The sequence below is a fragment of the Cyanistes caeruleus genome, chromosome 22 (assembly GCF_971803275.1).
Source record: "Cyanistes caeruleus chromosome 22, bCyaCae1.hap1.1, whole genome shotgun sequence".
In the NCBI taxonomy this organism is placed as follows: domain Eukaryota; kingdom Metazoa; phylum Chordata; class Aves; order Passeriformes; family Paridae; genus Cyanistes; species Cyanistes caeruleus.
Genome location: NC_141722.1, coordinates 2,543,959 through 2,563,102, shown reverse-complemented (window position 1 = coordinate 2,563,102; position 19,144 = coordinate 2,543,959). Strand labels below are relative to the sequence as shown.

General features: G+C 43.2%; 1 protein-coding gene across 1 annotated transcript; it reads left to right on the top strand.

Moving 5' to 3' along the window:
• Window positions 1–9,046: 9,046 nt before the first annotated feature.
• LOC111938706 (C-type natriuretic peptide 1) lies at window positions 9,047–11,457 on the top strand. The gene is made up of 2 exons (XM_023940602.2): window positions 9,047–9,288; window positions 10,478–11,457. The coding sequence occupies exons 1-2, from the start codon at window positions 9,196–9,198 to the stop codon at window positions 10,781–10,783; spliced, it is 399 nt and encodes a 132-aa protein (XP_023796370.2). The 5' UTR covers window positions 9,047–9,195; the 3' UTR covers window positions 10,784–11,457.
• The last annotated feature ends 7,687 nt before the right edge of the window (window positions 11,458–19,144 follow it).

Genomic DNA, 19,144 nt, shown 5'->3' with positions numbered 1-19,144 from the left:
ATGGCATTTGGCAGTGATGTCACCTGGTTCTGCATGGAAGGGTCCTGGGAAGCTCGGGGATGGAAGCTGTTCAGGGCACTCAGTATCTGCGCGAGGCAGAGGCGTCGACAGCACCCCGCGCCCCGCGCTCCCCGATAAGGGAATCTGCAGCCAGCACACACAGCTGCTATTCTTGCACCATTTGTCAGGGCCTCTTCAGCAAAGTATCAGCCTCCTCTTCCTCTCATGCCCCCCTCCTCTTGCTGCTCCAGGAATTCCTGCCGTCCGAGCTCTCTGCCTTCCGCACAGCGCTTGTGCTTCGCAGGCTGGCGGGATCAGTAGGGAACACATTGGTGGGCACTGGGCCTAGAAAAGCTCAGCCTGGAGGGTCAGGGGTGTTTCCTCAGTGAAGGTACTTGCTTTGAAGCTAAGCTAAGGAGTACCAGATCAAGCTCTCAGAGCTGCACAAGCAGAGGTCTGTTCTGAGGTTTAAAGCTGTAGTGATTAGGGATGTGGGAAAAAATAGCTCTGGAAAAGCCACACGGTGTTACAGCGGGGAAGTGTGAAAGTTTTAAATGCAGAATCTCTCTTCCAGTAGAAATTTGCTGGTCATGAGTGCCTGCAAAAGCTCTCATTCATTCTTGCTTCTGTGATGTCTCGAGGTCTGTGTAAAGATGCACAATTATCTCAGGGGTGCAACACACACACATTTTTGCAGGGGAGAAATACAAACAGTTACTTAGGCTACAGCCGAGATCATCAAAATGATTCACATTTCCACTTCTCAAAGCAATACTTAAATCCTTGGTCAATCCTTGGCATACAAATGTAATTGTATGGCCCCCGTACAAATACAGAATAAAAGACCTAAAGTAGCTAAGTCTAAAAAGTCTTAAAAATCTAAAAAGTCTTAAAAGTCTAAAAAGACTTAAAAGTCATTCTGCTCTCAATACTTGATCCATGGTGAAAGATGAACAGAGTGAATGTGCTCTAGCAATTTGGAGAAGTGAGTGCCTACAAAACCAGCAGCAAGAGAACATGAAACCTACCTGCAAGTCAGGTCTGTTTGGACTTTAATCAAGGTTTCCTGTGCTGTGGGAAAAATGAGTCCAAATGACTCAGCCCATGAATTCAAAGGTTCATCTTGGCTCTGACTTCAGTGATCAACCCATGGAACCATGGACCAAAAAAAGTCCTCAGCTTTGTAACCCACTGAGTAAGACCTCACACATTATTTAGCTTAAAAACCTCCCTGACTCCCTTTTTAAAAATTATTTTTTTTTAAACTGACTAATTTTTTGGTTTACATCAGTTAAAAATTCAGTTGAAAACAAAATCAGTTGAAAATTCAGTTTTTGATCCAATAATGATTTATTTTTGCAAATCACCATTAAATTTCCTAGAAAAGAAAGTTTGCTGTTTTTCTCCTATTACTACCTTCCCTCCCTTCCACTTCCCAAAAAAGCCATAGCCATTAATATTGGTGTCTTTTCTGATTTATCTGGAGGGGAATTACTGTTCTAGCTGTGTTTGGAAGTTGGGACCCAGAATTCATCTTAAGCCTACTGAAGTTAAATAAAGGTCAGAATTGGAGCAGTGTAGTTATTCAGGCCTTTACTCCTCACTGTGTGAGAGCAGCTCTGCTTTATTAGTGTGTCATCCAGAGGGTTTATTTTATTGTCATTTATTTTATTTATGTGTCATCTATGCATTTATTTTATTTAGTGTGTCATCTAGAGGGTTTATTTTATTGTCATTTATTTTATGTGTCATCTATGCATTTATTTTATTTAGTGTGTCATCTAGAGGGTTTATTTTATTGTCATTTATTTATGTGTCATCTATGTATTTATTTTATTTAGTGTGTCATCTAGAGGGTTTATTTTATTGTCATTTATTTATGTGTCATCTATGCATTTATTTTATTTAGTGTGTCATCTAGAGGGTTTATTTTATTGTCATTTATTTATGTGTCATCTATGCATTCATTTTATTTAGTGTGTCATCTGGAGGATTTGCACCCTGATTCACCTCTGCCTCTTACAAACCCTCTCTCTGCACTAAAATACCATCATGTGCTAAAGTGTGAAAGATCTCCTTGTCCTGTTAGACTTGTCAGGTGCATCTGACCTATCTAGGCCAAAGAATGTTCATTCTTCCCATGGCCAATATTTTAGGCCTTCTTGGTCATTTCCTGTTCTGCTCTGGCCTCAGATATGATGTCATGGCTCACAATGGTCCTCACACTTCAACACCACGCAGAAAATGTGCTGTTATCCTCGGGGAGGTGACAGGGTAAAGCAAATCCTCTTGGTCAAACAACACAGGAGTTATGTGAGGAATCTCCAGTGGGAAAGGGATACTAAAAGCATTTTCTGCCTCGGAGGTTCTGTGGCTTCTGTCTGTGCAGCCCATACTGATGTGTTGGTTTTCACAAAACAGTTAAGGCATTTAAAGCACAGGCAACTGTTCATAAAGCAGTTTTTTTCAGAGATGGATTTTGAGTGCTGAAATGAAGGCCCTTTGGAGGGTTCTCCCATGTTTCAGAAAGCACTGAAAATATATTTTCTATAGAAAGCAGGTTGTGTGGCTGTATTCTTACCCCACCTTCCCATTACTGCTTATTCTTGCATACCTTTCCCATCCAACTTTAAAATCAGAGCAGATAGAGCCCGGTCTGGGGGGATGGAGTGAATGGATACACAGAATAAATTGCTCCCAGGAAGTTCAGAGATCAAACTTAGACTTGGCCATTCTGCTCTGAGCAGAGGGGCACAGCGATGTTACCTGGGGTGTTTAAGGTCTGAATTAAGGGTGACCATGGAGGAAAATGAGTCCAACATTTCCTGCAGCCTCTCAGGGACACACAGACACACTGCACAACCCTTCCATGTGCTGCTGCTGCTCAGCCCTGACTGCTCCCCTGAGTACAAACAAACTGTAGAAATGCTATTTGCTGAGTGGCACACAAAGCTGACTGTGCTCACTGGGAGCTGTAGGTCAATGGTTTTATTTGTGCAATCAGCCAAAGCCTTCCCTGCATCAACAGAGCTGTAACATTTATAACAGTAGGGATTTTAGTCCCATATAGGTTGAAAATCTTTCAAGGTTTGGACTGAAACATCTCGAGAGAGGGAGAGAGAGCTACAGCTGTAACTGTGCAGCTGATCAGCACAACCAGTTTCTTGATCCCAGTCTGGTTCACAGTCATATTAACTTAACTAGAAACCTCAATTTTCCAATGACTTGGTGAACTGAAAGCCTTGGTGAAAATTTCTGCTCATTTTCCCCATCCATATAAATCCATTGAAAGTGTGGGAATGACACAGCTTGCCATTACAAAGGAGCGATTTTGTGAGCTGAAGCTGACACCACACGTGTAGGTGGAAGCCTTTGAAGCTGCCCTCATCCTGAAGGAGGGGTTTAAACTCTGGGTTTTGCAGTGATTAAACTATTTTGATTACAGGAATGATTCTCCTGCCCATTGGCAGAGCTGCAAAGGCTTCAGTTTTCTAGTGGCATTCAGTTGTTTAACACAAATGTGTCTTTTGCCCCCATAAATTACTTTAATTAATTTATTTAATTCCAGAAAACTCTGCCAGCCCATAGACACTAACCAATTGACTCCAAATTAACTTTTATGGAGTGAGACTGTAAGCAACTTGGGAGAAATCATTGCTTTCCTCAGCATCCACAGGAAGATTTAACTGCCTGCCCACGATTTCTGTTTCAGGGAATGCATTTGGTGTTTGCATCCCCAGGGGGAAGCTCTGCACATCCCCTTTTATCTGCCCCACTCTTTTATCCAGACAGCGCATCCCAAGGGAAAGGGGTTGACTCCAAAGTTGTGGGTGACAATCCTTGGTGACAAATCTCTTCCACCCCACAGCATTCCCTCCAAGCAGCTCAATGTCACCACAAGGGCACAGGGAGCTGTGCAGCCCCTGGGGACAGCAGCACAGGGCCTGATCCCCCAGTGCTGAGGCTTTGCAGGGTGGTGGGAATGGCAGGACCACGGGGTGCCTGGTGTGACAGGGGAGGTGTCAGTGTGGTGCTGACACCGGATTTTATCTCAAGCATGAACACAGCCTCCAGCCCTGCAGCCTGAGCACCTTATCACAGCTTTAGGAGTGTTAAGTTTTTGAAAGGCTGCTCGCCAATCACGCTGGGCTGAGAAGCAACAGCTAAAATATCCTGCCCCTCTGGCCCACTGCCATGCCACCCTCCACCACAAAAGGTTTCAGCTATTTCCAGAAGCTTGGCAATCACCGTGAGTATTTTCTGGGAAAACAAAGAAGAGTTGTCAAATTGAGAACAGTGGGTGATAAGAGCCACCACAGCCACGCTGAGCTCCTGAGAGAGAGAGCAGCTTCCCCAAGCTCTGGATGAAGCTGCATCCTTCCCACTGCAGCTCACCCACCCAAGGCAAGAAGGTGCCCTCTGTTCACACACAGCCCAATGTGCATCCACTGCAGAATTCCAGGGAGGCCATCCTGGCACAAACTGCAGTGCTTGACATGAGGGATTTGCCTTCTAATCACAATTAGCAAGAGTGGGTACGTGCAAGTTTGCAGTTGTACCTGAACTGATTGGCAGCACTGATGAAAAGGACCATAAATGTTTGTAGGAAGAAGAATACATGCACGAATCCCAGACAAAAATCAGGGTAGTTTATCTCCCTGTTCTCAAAACACAGGGACTGACCTACAACACTCTCTAGCCAGGCACATTCCACAAATCTGAGATGTGTCAAAAACTGTTGGACACTTGGGACCTTGCTCTGGGAATACAAAATTGAGGTTATGTACAGTGCCACTCTCACAGGCTGAACAAAATCTGCTGAGGGTTTTGTGGAGGACAGGCTTTATGTAATGATCACATTTTTAGTTAGTTAGGTTATTTTTAGGTGCATCACCAGTCTATTAGGGGAGGGAGAAGGGAAGTAAACAAGCCTGCAATGTCTAGGACAGGAGCTGTTTCATTCCTGTAGCTGTTTGGCCATTTCTAGAAATGGCTTCACCTTCTGCACGCTCCACACTGACAAATGGCATGCAGCAATAAATAGCACAATGGGATAGTGTGACCTCTTGCCCCTTGATTTGGCTGCTTGGCAAGAAAACCTTGATCAATGGGCGCTGGTGACACTGTTCCCAGCCATGCCAGGACGAGCTGAGCTGCAAAGAAAAACCTGGCAAGAGTTATCCCAGACAAAATGCTTAAGAAATACCTTTGTCTCTTCTTACACAAACTCACATTCTGCAAAATCCACCATGAGAGTCCAGATTAAGATATCTAGTGTTAAACTAAACTCAGCCATCCATGTGACACTCAAACTTTGAAATTTCAGCACAACCATTCATATACCACACACATATACCAAGGGCCTTCCCAAAACACAGCCACTCACACTTCCATGGCTAAACCCCCCAAAAAGAGACACTCAGAACCTTGTTGTAATGCATGCAGTGTTTTTGACTATGAAGTAATCATTTTACTGAAACCTCTCGGTGTGTGTGGTGTGTTTTCTCTGGTTTTAGCAGTTGTTCTCACACTTGAGGCACGTTCTCTGCTCACCAGGAGAGGTCACCACACACCTCAATAACCAAAAGATGTTGATGGGATCTCACAGGAGGGACCTTCTGGTTGGGCTGGGTAAATAGCTGGAAACAGCTGGGGATTTGCCATGTCCACGCTGCCCACAAAGGGTTCTCTTTCTCCTGTCAGAAGTTAGGAAGTGCAGACTGATGCCACAACTTCCCTGTGTGCAGCTGCTCCCATGGAAAATCCAGCCTTTCTACAGCAAGGCAATAATAACATGTAGACAAATCAGACCTCAGACCAAGCACCAAAGGTGTCTCACAAAACACAGAGAAGGAAAAATTTGGATTCTGAGCAGTTTAGTGCAAGATCAGCCCATGAATTTCTGAGATCCAATTTAAAAATCATGGGGAAGCAAGAATGGCTGCCACAGGACTAAAAAGACCTACATGGTTTAGAAGCACAGCTAATCCATGTCCTGGCTGGAATGTGAATATCTATTTGTCCATGTAGACATTCCCACCTTTCCAAAACAAGATGAACTGATGCTCATTTTGCTAGAGATGAATCTTAGCCAAAAAAGATGAGGATTTGTGGTGAGGATTTGTGGAATGTGAGTTCTTCTTTAGGCCTCTGCCTCTCACCAGGCTCTTGTGCCTTTGCTCTGAATTCCTCAGTTTGTTTCCTCTCCATCACTGCAGCTTCCCTGCTGGGCTTCATTAGCATCAGAGGAAGGTGATAAATGTGCCTAACAAGCCTAAAACTAAAATTTTGAGACCAAAACCCAGTTCTCCAGAACCACCTACAACCTGCTCCTAAACACCAGCCTGCTGCCCTCCTTGTCCTCAGCTGGCCTTGGGCCCTTCTTTTGCCAAAGGGCTGGAGAGGAAAACATCCCCTCTCCATCCATTCAAAGAGATCAGTGAGCATTAATTGGTGAGCACAGAACAGATCAAAGCAAATACATCCTTGGCACACCCCAGAGCAGAGCAGTGGGCAGAGAGGGGTCAGGGCAGGGGGGGGACACCAGGCAGATGTCAGAGCTAAATGTTAAAGCCTCAGTGAGGGGCCCCTGGTGCCAGCTTGAGATCCCACTGTGACAAAAGCACTGCAGAAACGTCACTGCCCTTTCAGCCAGGCAGGGAATGTTGGCCTGAGCAGCTGGGGAGGAGAGGGAGGCTAAAGGGGTCACTGAGCCAGGGAGGAGGGAGATGAGTTACTGCAGCAGTGCTCTCATGATACCTTTCCTAAGCCTAAGATGTGCTATCAGCTTCAGAGCTCAGCTTCCTCACAGGATGAGGACACACATCACACAATTCCAGGATCAGAATCTATCCCCAGAGGAATAGTTTGCCCAGTCCTGCTCTTTAATCAGATTTCTGATGATACAGGAGAAATATCTCAGGAAGCTGGGAAACAATTTGTTGTTGGAGATGAGCAACACAACCTGCTGCCTTCTTGATTCTTCCTTCCATCCTGTATGAAGGACTTGCCACACAAAGGAACACTTCAAAAAAGGGACACAAAGCCATTTCCTACCTCCAAAATATTTTCTGCTGTCCTCAGGGTTTCCTCCCTTCTCCTAGGCTGATGTTTGTGCTGAAGTCTCTGTCTTAGCTGCACCACCTCAATGATAAATCTCTGTGAATATTCACACACTGAGTTTGATGCTCATCTGAGCCCTGAGAAGATCTGGAATGTAAAGCAGAGACATTTGCTGGGTGTATTTCTGTTTCTAGCTACTTGCCACTGCACCAAACCTGAACTGAACCCAGCTGTGGGTTACCTGCACTGAAGCTGCCCTCGCTGCCTGGGTTATGCAGCACTCTGAAATACAATCCCATGGAATGGCATTGTCTGGGGAGATGGAACATCTTTTTGTTCTTATTTGTTCTTTTCTTTTTTTTCTTATGGACAGCATCCAGCTGCAGTGCATTGAGAGACAATGACACAAATGGCAACAGGAAAAATTCCAAGTAGATATTAGTAAATCACTGTTACTTAAAGGTTTCCAAAATTCAGCTTGACAAGGCATTGAGAAATTTTGTCTAAGCTGGCTCTGCTTTAGCACAAGATTGCACCACAGACCTCTAGAAGCCCTGTCCAGCCTTAATTATTCTTTTACCAACATAGTCATAGATGAGGACTGTACTGGTGTATGAATGTCCAGCAGCAACCAGAGACAATTCAGCAGAGCCCCAGAACAACTTCAGAGATCTTGAGGTCCAGAAGATTTATTATCCACATTATACAGACCTGTGACAAGCCAATCAAAGCAACAAAACAATCCTGGGCTTTTGGAGAGGGGAAAAGATGAACCTGAAACTGCTCTGACCTTTTCTTGCTGTGTTGTTACCCTGACAAGTGCACACCTCAAACCTCTGGGATGATGATTTCATTTACTAATAAGATTCATATCAAATGTGCTTTTCACAAACATCAAGAACAAAAAAAACCCAACAATATAATAACATCAGACATCCCTTCTGTCACAGAGGGATGTTTTTAAGCTGTTTCCTTACAACACCCATTTCTAGAGACACTTAAAATTATGCCTCAAACTGATCTGCCCATGAAAAAACATTGAAAACATTAAACCTGCTGGCACATCACGGAATTATTTTTCCAAGCTTCCAGGTTCAGCAAGTTGATACTGAAAACTGGTTTGCAAGCTTTCAGTAAGTCAAATATCAGATGAAAAATGCCAGATGGTCCTTAATTTCTATTTTCTCTGTTGAGATCCAGCTTGATGGCCTTTAACTCTGTGCATCACATGGGTGCAAAAATGCCATGAAAGGGCAAGAAGTATTATTGCATACTCAGGAACATTTCCATTTTTCAGTGAAGCCAGATTTCAAGCCTGTTCTTCCTTTCAGACTGATTGCAAATTTAATATAAATTGTGTACAAGAGACTGAGAAAGATAACATAAAGGAACTATTTTAAGCTGGATCCAGGGAAAGAGGAATTTCTTCCTCAGTTTAAGCCTTGTAGAAGCTGTCTGTGCATGTCAGTCTGGTTTTGGTCACACTCACAGTCATTCAGGCCAATAACCACTGCAACTTGTCATATCTGTAATACTTGATTTTTCCCTTCTTCTCCACACTCTTTCACCTCTTCAGTCAATAATATCATATTAATAAGTTATATTATAATGTTGTGATATCATTATTAAGTAATAACACTCAGTTCTTACACAGCCTGTTTTCCTAGCCCCTCACTCTGGTTTGGTGCATTGACAGTGACAAAGGAGCCAGGTGAATGTGTGGTGGATAGCATTCACCTCCTTTCTCAATTTATGGTTCTCTCACAGTTGTTTTTCTCTGGATGAAAAAGAAAGGTTTAGCAGTCAGCCCAAGGAACACAGAGCTCTGCTCACTCTTGTACATCAGTGGCACCAAAGCAGCAGAATGATGCTGCATTGCCTAAGTGGAAAATGCTCCTTTAATTCACCACCAGAAAAGAGAACTATTTCTTCCCTCCTCCTCCTCCTCTTCCTCCTCCTCCTCCTCCTGGGTGGATGAAAACAGATCAAAACCTCAAACCAATCCTTGCTCTAGAAGGAACTCAAAAGGTAGATTTGGGAGGGGTTGGAGGAAGATATAAATGCTGATAGCTGGAGACACAGAGCAACACTGAACTGGAGACACTTAAGGGAAGAGGAGTCAGAGACACCAAAATGAATCTGAAACTTCTTTTTTCCCCTGGATTCCTTCTGCTGCTTGTTGTCAGTCAAAACCAGGCAGGAGCCAGATCCATTTCCAGCTTGCAGGTAAGTGATGGGCTGCTCAAGAGATTCTTCTTTAGGAATTAGACATGTCAGATGAGCTCTGTTTCTTCCAAACCATCTAAAAGAGACATCATGACAGCAGGAATGCTGAGATGGGCAGACACAAAGCTGTTAAATGGAGGAGACTAAAGTGATTGATCACTGGATTTAAATTTCTAATCACATGAGGCAACTGAAATGAAAATATTTGGGGTTTTTTCCCTGTGGGTTCAGTTAGGGGATTGTACATTTAGGCTCATCCTGTTACTGAGTGTAGCAATAAGTTTTTGGAGTAAAAGAAATTATTCTGGAAGGACTGTGGTCTAAAGCCCTAGAGCAGTCACCTGAATGCTCCTCCCTGAAGCCCCCAGTTTTAGCTGAAAAAGGAATTAATGGGCTGTACCTGCAGGATCTCCTCCTCAGCTCTGCAGAAATGCAGTCCCTGCTTGTGACTACTGTAAAATAGAAGAAAAAGTGTGTGTGTGTACCTATGTGTATTTGCCTGTGCAGGAATTCCAAGTCATTAAGAAAAACATTTCAGTTTCTGCACTAGGGAGCTGGAATTGCCAGTGTGCAAAGAAATGCATAACATAATCCTTCAGAACCAATTTCAGCACGTCTCCTGCCATTGCATTAATTCTCTTAGATATCAACTATTTTTTTTTCTTGTTCCTTATTCACACTTTATCAGGCCTTTTTCAAATTTTTCATCATTTATCCCATGAGCCCAATTCCAGGAAAGACTTCACTGGCAGTCTGACAGCTCAGAAATACATCCTCAAACTTAGCACTGAGTATGGCTTATATGGAAATAATGAGAGTTCCCCAAACCCCTCCTTCTCTTCTCTTCTCTTCTCTTCTCTTCTCTTCTCTTCTCTTCTCTTCTCTTCTCTTCTCTTCTCTTCTCTTCTCTTCTCTTCTCTTCTCTTCTCTTCTCTTCTCTTCTCTTCTCTTCTCTTCTCTTCTCTTCTCTTCTCTTCTCTTCTCTTCTCTTCTCTTCTCTTCTCTTCTCTTCTCTTCTCTTCTCTTCTCTTCTCTTCTCTTCTCTTCTCTTCTCTTCTCTTCTCCTCTCTTCTCCTCTCTTCTCCTCTCTTCTCCTCTCTTCTCCTCTCTTCTCCTCTCTTCTCCTCTCTTCTCCTCTCTTCTCCTCTCCTCTCTTCCCTTTCCACCTTCTTCTCTTCCCTTTTCCCAGAGTCTGGCCAAATTGCTAAGCGAGGAGCTGGAGCAGCCCCCTGTCTCAGAAGAGAGGGACCATGAGCAGGATGAGCTGATCCCAGCAGGAGTCTTTGATCAGCAAGACACTGAACTCCAGTGGATCCCAAACCCCAGGGACCAGCCCGAGAACGTTTCCATGGGTGACGGCGCGATCCAGAGATTCTTCAGTGACCTCCTGAGTTTGTCCCGTAGATACCAAGGCAGAAGAAAAAAGGGGCTCTCCAGGGGCTGTTTTGGTGTCAGACTAGACAGAATTGGGTCACTGAGTGGACTAGGATGCTGACTCTGCTATGGTAAGAGAAAGGCAGAGGCTGCTGCTCTGTGTATTCATGTATAACTTACAGAAATATGCAAAAAAGCAGCATTAATTCAGCTTCAAGGAAATGGTGCCTTAAAGTAAGTTTTACTTTCCTATCAGTTTATTATTTTACCTTCCTCAGAATTCACTGATGTAGACTTAAAATCTGTGAATGCCACACCTCTGCTTTTCTTGCTTTCCCTCCTTCCTCTGAGTCAGCTGTAAGCATTTCATATTGTATCAGAAGATGAGAGAGCTTTTTCACCAGCTGCACAGGGAATACTTGTTTCCATCCAAATTCTGAGCAGAGCAGTGGAGCTTAATCTGCCACTAGAACAGTGAGAAACCAGTTAATTTCCATGTGTGTAATGCTGTATGGTTATCTTTCTATGACTTATTCATCTTTATTGACAGGATTGTGGTGTTTCAAAGCACCCCTCGCTTTCTACCTGATGTACAAATGCACACACCTCTCCCCTGATACACCTGGCCAACAGAACACACCTTTGCTCTACTGCCTGTTTGTATCAGAGTAGTTATTTGTGAACATCTATCTGAAAATTAATTACAGAAAATACATTTGTACTGTTTGTTTACTGAATGTATAAATGAACAAGTCTCATTATATCACAGATAATAAATTGTTTTCCATAATGTAATGAATTTGCTTCAAGGTTTGCTGTGTGATTTGTTCATATTTCATTCCTAAACCAGAGCCCTAGTTTGCAGTTAGACATGAGAATTCAGGAGTGATTCTGAGGGCTGCTGTCTGCTAAACACAAACCAGGACACAAAGCCCCAAGTCTCTGCCCCACAGTTTGAACAAAGGGCAGCTCTCTTAGCAGACATCACTAGTCTGTGTTTAGATCTGCCACTGAAGGAGAAAAACAAATTTTTCTTAGTAGTATAACTCATTAAAAAAAAAAAGAAAAGAAGAAAAAAAGAACCCCCAACCAAACAAAAAAACCCCAAAACAATACTACCCTCCTTTGAAGGAAATTCAAAGGCACCCTACTCTTCCATAGGCAGATCCAGGTATTTCAAAGCACTGAGAAGAAAATTGAAAAACATATCCTGAAGGCTTCTTTGTTTAACATTTTTGGTTAGGTCTTATGTTGTTTGCTAGTTAATCTGTTTAAATTAACTTTATTAACAAAGCAGCAGCAGCTGTGAAAACTATTTGCTGCCACATGCATAGACAATATAGACAGCTCTCCACTGATGGATTAGTCCATAATGAATTTATTACACTCTGAATTGCCTTTCCTAAGGAAAAAAAATAACAAGAAAATTAAGATTTAAACTAATCAAATAAAGAATTAAAGTCCAGAATGAAAACTGTGTTATTCTTCCAGCATAATTCCATACCAATAGCTAGTCTATACATGGCTTAAAACCAAGTATTTACTTAGGCTAAGAAGAAGCAGATTACTTGGGGGAGCTCAACAGAAAGCATCCAGCTTTCTTGGAGTCCCTCTTCAGGTGTGCTACCCCAGGGGCTGACCCAGGTACAGCCCCTGTGGTGGAAAGGTTAATAATCCCCAGAGCCCATCAGGGTGTCAAACAATGTAGAGCTGGTGCTAATGGGAGGTTTACAGCCTCCTTTCTAATAAATCTGAGCCTAAAGCTTGTTCACAGCTCCCAGTAATTCTACAGCAGGGAGGATCTCACAGACATAAAGGGTTTTTAATGTTGAAATTTCACTGAAAACCCAGTGAAGGACAAGCACTAGTGAAGTTTATTTGCACAAAAATAAAAGAGTTCAGAGTTGGTTGAAGTCTGAGCTGTGAGCACTTGTGAACAGAATCCTTCAGAAGATGAATAAGAAACAGATAAGAGTTGCAATTACAGAGGTTGAGCTGGTAATGTGCCATCACCTGGCATTTTGTGGAAACATTTTAAAAAGGCACTTTTCTCAAAGCAAGAACAATTTATTTCACATTAAAGGCTCTATAATTAGATCCCCAGGACTGAAGCCAGGTGTGTTTGTAATTCAGGTAATTTGCTGAGTTCTATTAGCATTTAAATAATCAAAGCTAAGCTTTGAAGTGAGGATGCCACTCAGATGAGGGAAGCTCATCTTGAGCTGTGCCATTTCCATCTTTGCTAAGAAGCAGTGCATGAATTTACAGCCCAGGGTAACAGCAGTTGCTGAGGAGAAAAGCCTCCAATAAAAGAACTCCTACATGGAAAGAAACAAGCAGATATCTTCTCAAATATGTGTGCTTTTGATGTACCTGATTTTAAGTGATGTTAGACAGCAATTGAGGTTTGGTCTCATCAAATATTCACTTCTGGCTAGTTTATTAATAGAGGGACAGTTTTATTTATTCCCCTTGATCATCACACAGATCCTGTTCAGTCTCACTGCTTTATCCTTCTCCACTCCTGTCTTCAGTACACACAAAATTGAGGATAATGCACATCCTCACCCAGATCTGCTTTCATTTTCTATCAACAATAACCCTCTCACCTGACATCATCCTTCATTCAGGTACTGTGCTTTCAAAAGACACATCTCCTTTCTCTGCCAGGTTCTTTGCTGTGCTGCTTTAAACAAACCCACTTGCCAGCTGTTAAAACAGCTGGATGCAAAAATCACTGTCCCACACCAGTTGATATTGCTGGTTTCATTCCATTCTAAGCAAATGAAGAGGGCAGAAGGCAGAGGCTTAGTGAAATTGTTTTAATATTATCCAGGCAGTGAATGAAAGGACCCAGCCTGCTGTTCTGCCTCTTACAGAGGGAAAAGTAAGGGAAGGGTTTGGTGACAATGTCAGAGGAACTTTCAAAGAAGGAAAATCTCCTAAACCCAAGTCTCAGGACATGGTCTACTCACATAGCACAGAAATTTGTATACAGAGATGAAAAAGCTGCTGTCCCAAGAGCTGCTGCAGACAGATGAACACTTTTAATTCCTCCCACTTGTCTCCTTCACAGAGAAATGATCTATCCCTCAGCCCCCTGGAGGGGAAATCAACCCAGCTCTCAGCTCCTGTGTGTCTGAGGCAGAGCAAACAGGCTGAAAGTGCAAAGTTCTTTCACTGCATCAGCTCCTTCCTAACAGTGATGGAGAGTGAAGGGAGAGGAAATCACTGGAAGAGCTGGTGCCAGGCAGGAGAGATGGCTAAGGGCACTTCTGTCCCTCTGGAGCAGCTGCTGCACTCAGAAGACCCCCAGCTCCTGCAGGGTGACCTGTGGGGCAGAAAGCCTGGAGCCAGAGGCTCCAGTGCAGCACCTCAGCTTCTAAAGGGATCTGGCAGGAGGCAGCTGAGCTCCCTCCGGGCAGAACGGGGATAGAAGGACAGACATCCGTGGGCAAAGAAACAATGCAGAATCTACATGATAGAGATAGATAGAGATAGAGATAGAGATAGAGATAGAGATAGAGATAGAGATAGAGATAGAGATAGAGATAGAGAGAGATAGAGATAGATGGAGATAGAGATAGAGATAGATAGAGATAGAGATAGAGATAGATAGAGATAGAGATAGAGATAGAGATAGAGATAGAGATAGAGATAGAGATATAGAGATAGAGATAGAGATAGAGATAGAGATAGAGATAGAGATAGAGATAGATAGAGATAGAGATAGAGATAGAGATAGAGATAGAGATAGAGATAGAGATAGAGATAGAGAGAGATAGAGATAGATGGAGATAGAGATAGAGATAGATAGAGATAGAGATAGAGATAGAGATAGAGATAGAGATAGAGATAGAGATAGAGAGATAGAGAGAAATAGAGATAGAGATAGAGATAGAGATAGAGATAGAGATAGAGATAGAGATAGAGATATAGAGATAGAGATAGAGATAGAGATAGAGAGAGATAGAGATAGAGATAGAGATAGAGATAGAGAGAGATAGAGATATAGAGATAGAGATAGAGATAGAGATAGAGATAGAGAGAGATAGAGATAGAGATAGAGATAGAGATAGAGATAGAGATAGAGATAGATAGAGATAGAGATAGAGATAGAGATAGAGATAGAGATAGATAGAGATAGAGATAGAGATAGAGATAGAGATAGAGATAGATAGAGATAGAGATAGAGATAGAGATAGAGATAGAGATATAGAGATAGAGGGGGATATAGGGATAAGGATAGGGAAAAGAATAGATAGGGATAGGGATAGGGATAAGGATAGGGATAGGGATAGGGATAGGGATAGGGATAGGGATAGGGGCAGGGATAGGGGCAGGGATAGGGGCAGGGATAGGGGCAGGGATAGGGATAGGGATAGGGATAGGGATAGGGATAGGGATAGGGGCAGGGATAGGGGCAGGGATAGGGGCAGGGATAGGGATAGGGATAGGGATAGGGATAGGGATAGGGATAGGGATAGGGATAAGGACAGGGATAGGGATAGGGATAGGGATAGGGGCAGGGATAGGGATAGGGATAGGGATAGGGATAGGGATAGGGATAGGGATAGGGATAGGGATAGGGATAGGGATAGGGATAGGGGCAGGGATAGGGATAGGGATAGGGATAGGGATAGGGATAGGGATAGGGATAGGGATAAGGACAGGGATAGGGATAGGGATAGGGATAGGGGCAGGGATAGGGGCAGGGATAGGGTTAGGATGCAGGTCCCGGCTCTGTGCTGCTGCTCGCTATGCCCTGGGCAGAGGAGCTCGGTGCAGAGGTGTGGTCCCTGCGGGTACCGGGGCACAGGAGCTCGGTCCGGTCATCATTTAGCAGATGGTCAGAGGATACAAAACTCCCTCCAGAGCGTTCGTCTCCCTCTGCTTTAAGGGCTCCATCCTGACCCTGCCTAGAACATCCCACCCGCCCTGGAAAGCCTTTTGCTTGCTGAAAGCAGCAGCAAGGATGCTGGATGCATCTTTCCAGGACTGTCAGTGACCCTGCACACTGTACTGAAATGGGACCGTGGCAGTGAGAAAGCCATGCCTTTCCCGATGGCTTCAGGAATCCCCCCCGGAGCATAGGGGTTAATTCCAGGTACTGTCCTACACACGCCGCTGTACCATGGGCTGAGCCGCATCAGTGCCAGGCTTGGCACAGGGGGGTTTCTAAAGGCAGAGGGGCTCCAAGGCTTTAAAAATACACCTGGCAGCGCTGCTGCTGCAGGAGAAGGGGTGAGAAGGCTTCAGCACCCGGGACAGACGCCAATGGCCCCGGGGCTCCCTGCAGCCTGCGCTCTGCAGAGGAAGGGACAGCTCAGAGATAATGTACCACCATCACCGGGAGAAACAATCCGAAAATTAATTTCTCCCCTTGGAAAAAATGAGAAATGAGGCAGCACTTCATTGCAGGATGACCAGACATTTTTATATTTGTGTTTTGATTCTTGTCTGATGGCCTCACCTATTAATTTCCTTCTCAAGCTAACTAACATGCAGGGAGAGAGCCTGGGTGGGATGTGGCATAGTTTTATCGAAGGTTTGGTCACCGGGAGATGAAAAGAATCCAATTGCAGCCTCTTCCTCAGAGCAGGAGGCTGTGTACAAGCAGCTCACACTCTCCAGCTCAGAATGGCAGTAGGAGAACAGGCACCACCGGCAGGATGTGCAGCAGGTCAGGGCAGCACCTGGGGCAGCTCCATCCATCAGCAGATGGAACCCACATGGTGCCAGCCCCCAGGTTTGTGGTCCTTAGCCTTACAGGGCTGAAAAACAAGGACACAGCATCGTCTTGCAGGGGAAGGGACAATGTCACCTCAGCTGAGCTCTGTCCATCGTCACCACAGGATCCACACATGGGCTGCCAGCAGAACCCTTGGTGCTCTCCCTCTCTGATCTGAGCATCCAGAGCTGCTCTAAGGCAGCCTCATGTCACCACACCTCCCATCCCATCCCCTGGGAAGGGGGAAATGGGCCAGATTCCCAACCCTAAAACCAGTCACAGTAAACTTTTTAGAAGACCCTGCTGCCCTGCCAAGGCAGACATTTCACTAGGAAAATGTCCAGCTGAGCATGGGCAACGCCTGGATCTTGACTCTCCACTGCTTTATATAATTAATATAAAGTTCATATTAATTTACCAAGGTGATAACACTGAGATAAGCAAGTGACTTTTATAGCTTTAACAATGATGAGCTGAGTTCTGACATTTCTGCTTTAGCAGAACTGCAAGATGGATAATTGAGGGCAGAATTTGGCTGTGAGAATACAGCTGCTGCTGTGCTGGGCAATCATTTAATCCCATCTCTACACTTGAGTGCATTGTACATGGAATACAGCACAAAACTTCCTGTCCTAGAAAAGTATTGTTGAGGCTGAAGTCATGCTGCTGCATCTTATTTATCTGCCATGGAACACAGAAGATGAAAAGGAATGAAGCAGTAAAGAAAGGACAATCTCGGGGTCAAACTTAATGACTAAAATTGTGGGAAATTAGATTGTTTCACAGGGACAGGTCACTCAAAGCAAAATATTTCACATCTGAGATTTTAATATTGTATTTCTCACATTTCTTGCTGCTGGGTTTGTGCTCCAGGGGCTGCTGTACAAAAAAAAAACCCCAAAAAACAGACACAAAGGAGAACTCAGAGCAAGCTACAAGTATTTTTGTACACAGCGAGCAGTAGAGAATACTTAGTGTGTAGGGGGGTGTGAAAGGAAAGAAACAAGAAATACAACAATAACAGATTCTAATTATCTTAAATTCCACACTCAAAATCAATGAATAATTCTGGTTTATCTTCTCCCATTTTTGCAGTTTACAAAACAAACAAACACCTTGGCACAAACATACACACAGCAAGAGCAGCAGGAAGAGAATACTTGTAACTAATTAACAAATTATACAGACACTGCAGTACAGAGTATTAATTTTAAAAATGAAGCTATCAGGATCTTAGCTATTTTTTAAAATAGGAAAGTGTTGGAGCACATAATAATAGGAAAAAAACTGGTATTGCCTCCATATTCTGAAAAGAAAAACATTGAGGAAAAATAGAGCTCTTATAATAAAATACTTCATCAGAACACATGCAGAGTTAGGCTGACTTTGGGATGTATTAGGAAAAAATAGCAAAAGTAGCATTTGAGTGTGACTTCACAACCTTGAGAATGTCCTTTCTAGTATAATTTTGGGAGCTGATCATGTGAACAGTATGTGCACATGTTTGTACATAAACACCATGTTAAGACATTGAAGACATGGGAAATATTTTATCATTCTATTATTATTTTAAAAGTGTACTCAGGAGATTCTTTCAAGATCTATGTTCATATAAAGAGTCAACAAATTATTACTAGACTGACATTCAACTTACTCATAATTTGTTGTTGTTTCAATTTAAAATAACAAGAAACATTAGGAAAATGTAAAAAAAAGCCATTGCTTCACGATTTAGAACTCATGCATTTCTGTAAAAAGATTAATTTTTACTTATACTCTAAGCACAATGACAACAGTGGAAGAGAAATTTGAAGCATTTCTGTACTTTTGTAATTTCTTATTTAAGAATAGGCAGTTGCTAGCTAATTTTAAGACATTCAGCATGTAACAAAACAAATAAATACTTTTTTTTTTTGATATATTAAATTAAAGATTTTGTTTTAACTCCTCACAAAACACACATACACACAAATTCACCCACTCTTTCTTTGGGAAAAATTCTGATACCTTTCTGAATAACACCAAAAGCTATCTATTTAAATTCTCATCAAACAAGTTTCTTGTAAAAGAAGATTAATGCTGAATCTGACTGATTGTTCTTTAAATTTTATTGATGCAGGGTCAAGCCTTACCATCAATTCTTAAAGAAATCCCATTATTTAAACGTTTGGCTGTTAATAAACATTAACGCTTTTCAGCGGTGCCGACGCCGTTGTCGCTGAGGGCTGGAGCCACTCGCTCTCAGCGTGCACTGAGGTGCAGATGGAGGTGCTGCCCTTGTTGGTAAAACACAAAATCTCAGTGGTGAGATCACCTCAGCAGCAATGGGAAAAAAATCTGGGATTTTCAGCACACTCCGTGGCGTGCGGCGGCCGCGCGTATTCCATATATAGAAGGAAAGCACCTCCTGAAAGTCAATTTATCTTCATTCTTGACTCTTCACGAAATAAACCTGTTGTTTCCCCTGTAAAAGGCAATTTCCTTATGGAAATCTTCTAACTGAGCAAAGTTTAGAGGAGTTTTGGGATTGTTTCCCATCTCTGTAAATCTGACCATAGGGGTCTCTTGAAAGAGAATTGCTAAGAATTTCCAACTGGACTATGTAATCACAGCTCCTGGTATCAAGAGGAGGGGGAGTGACATGAAATCACTGACTTGTGACAAACATTCCTCAGCAACAGCAGCTGCTGCCTAATGACAGCTAATAAAGGGAATCTTCCCTTGACAGAGCTGCATGCCTGCAGTGGGACT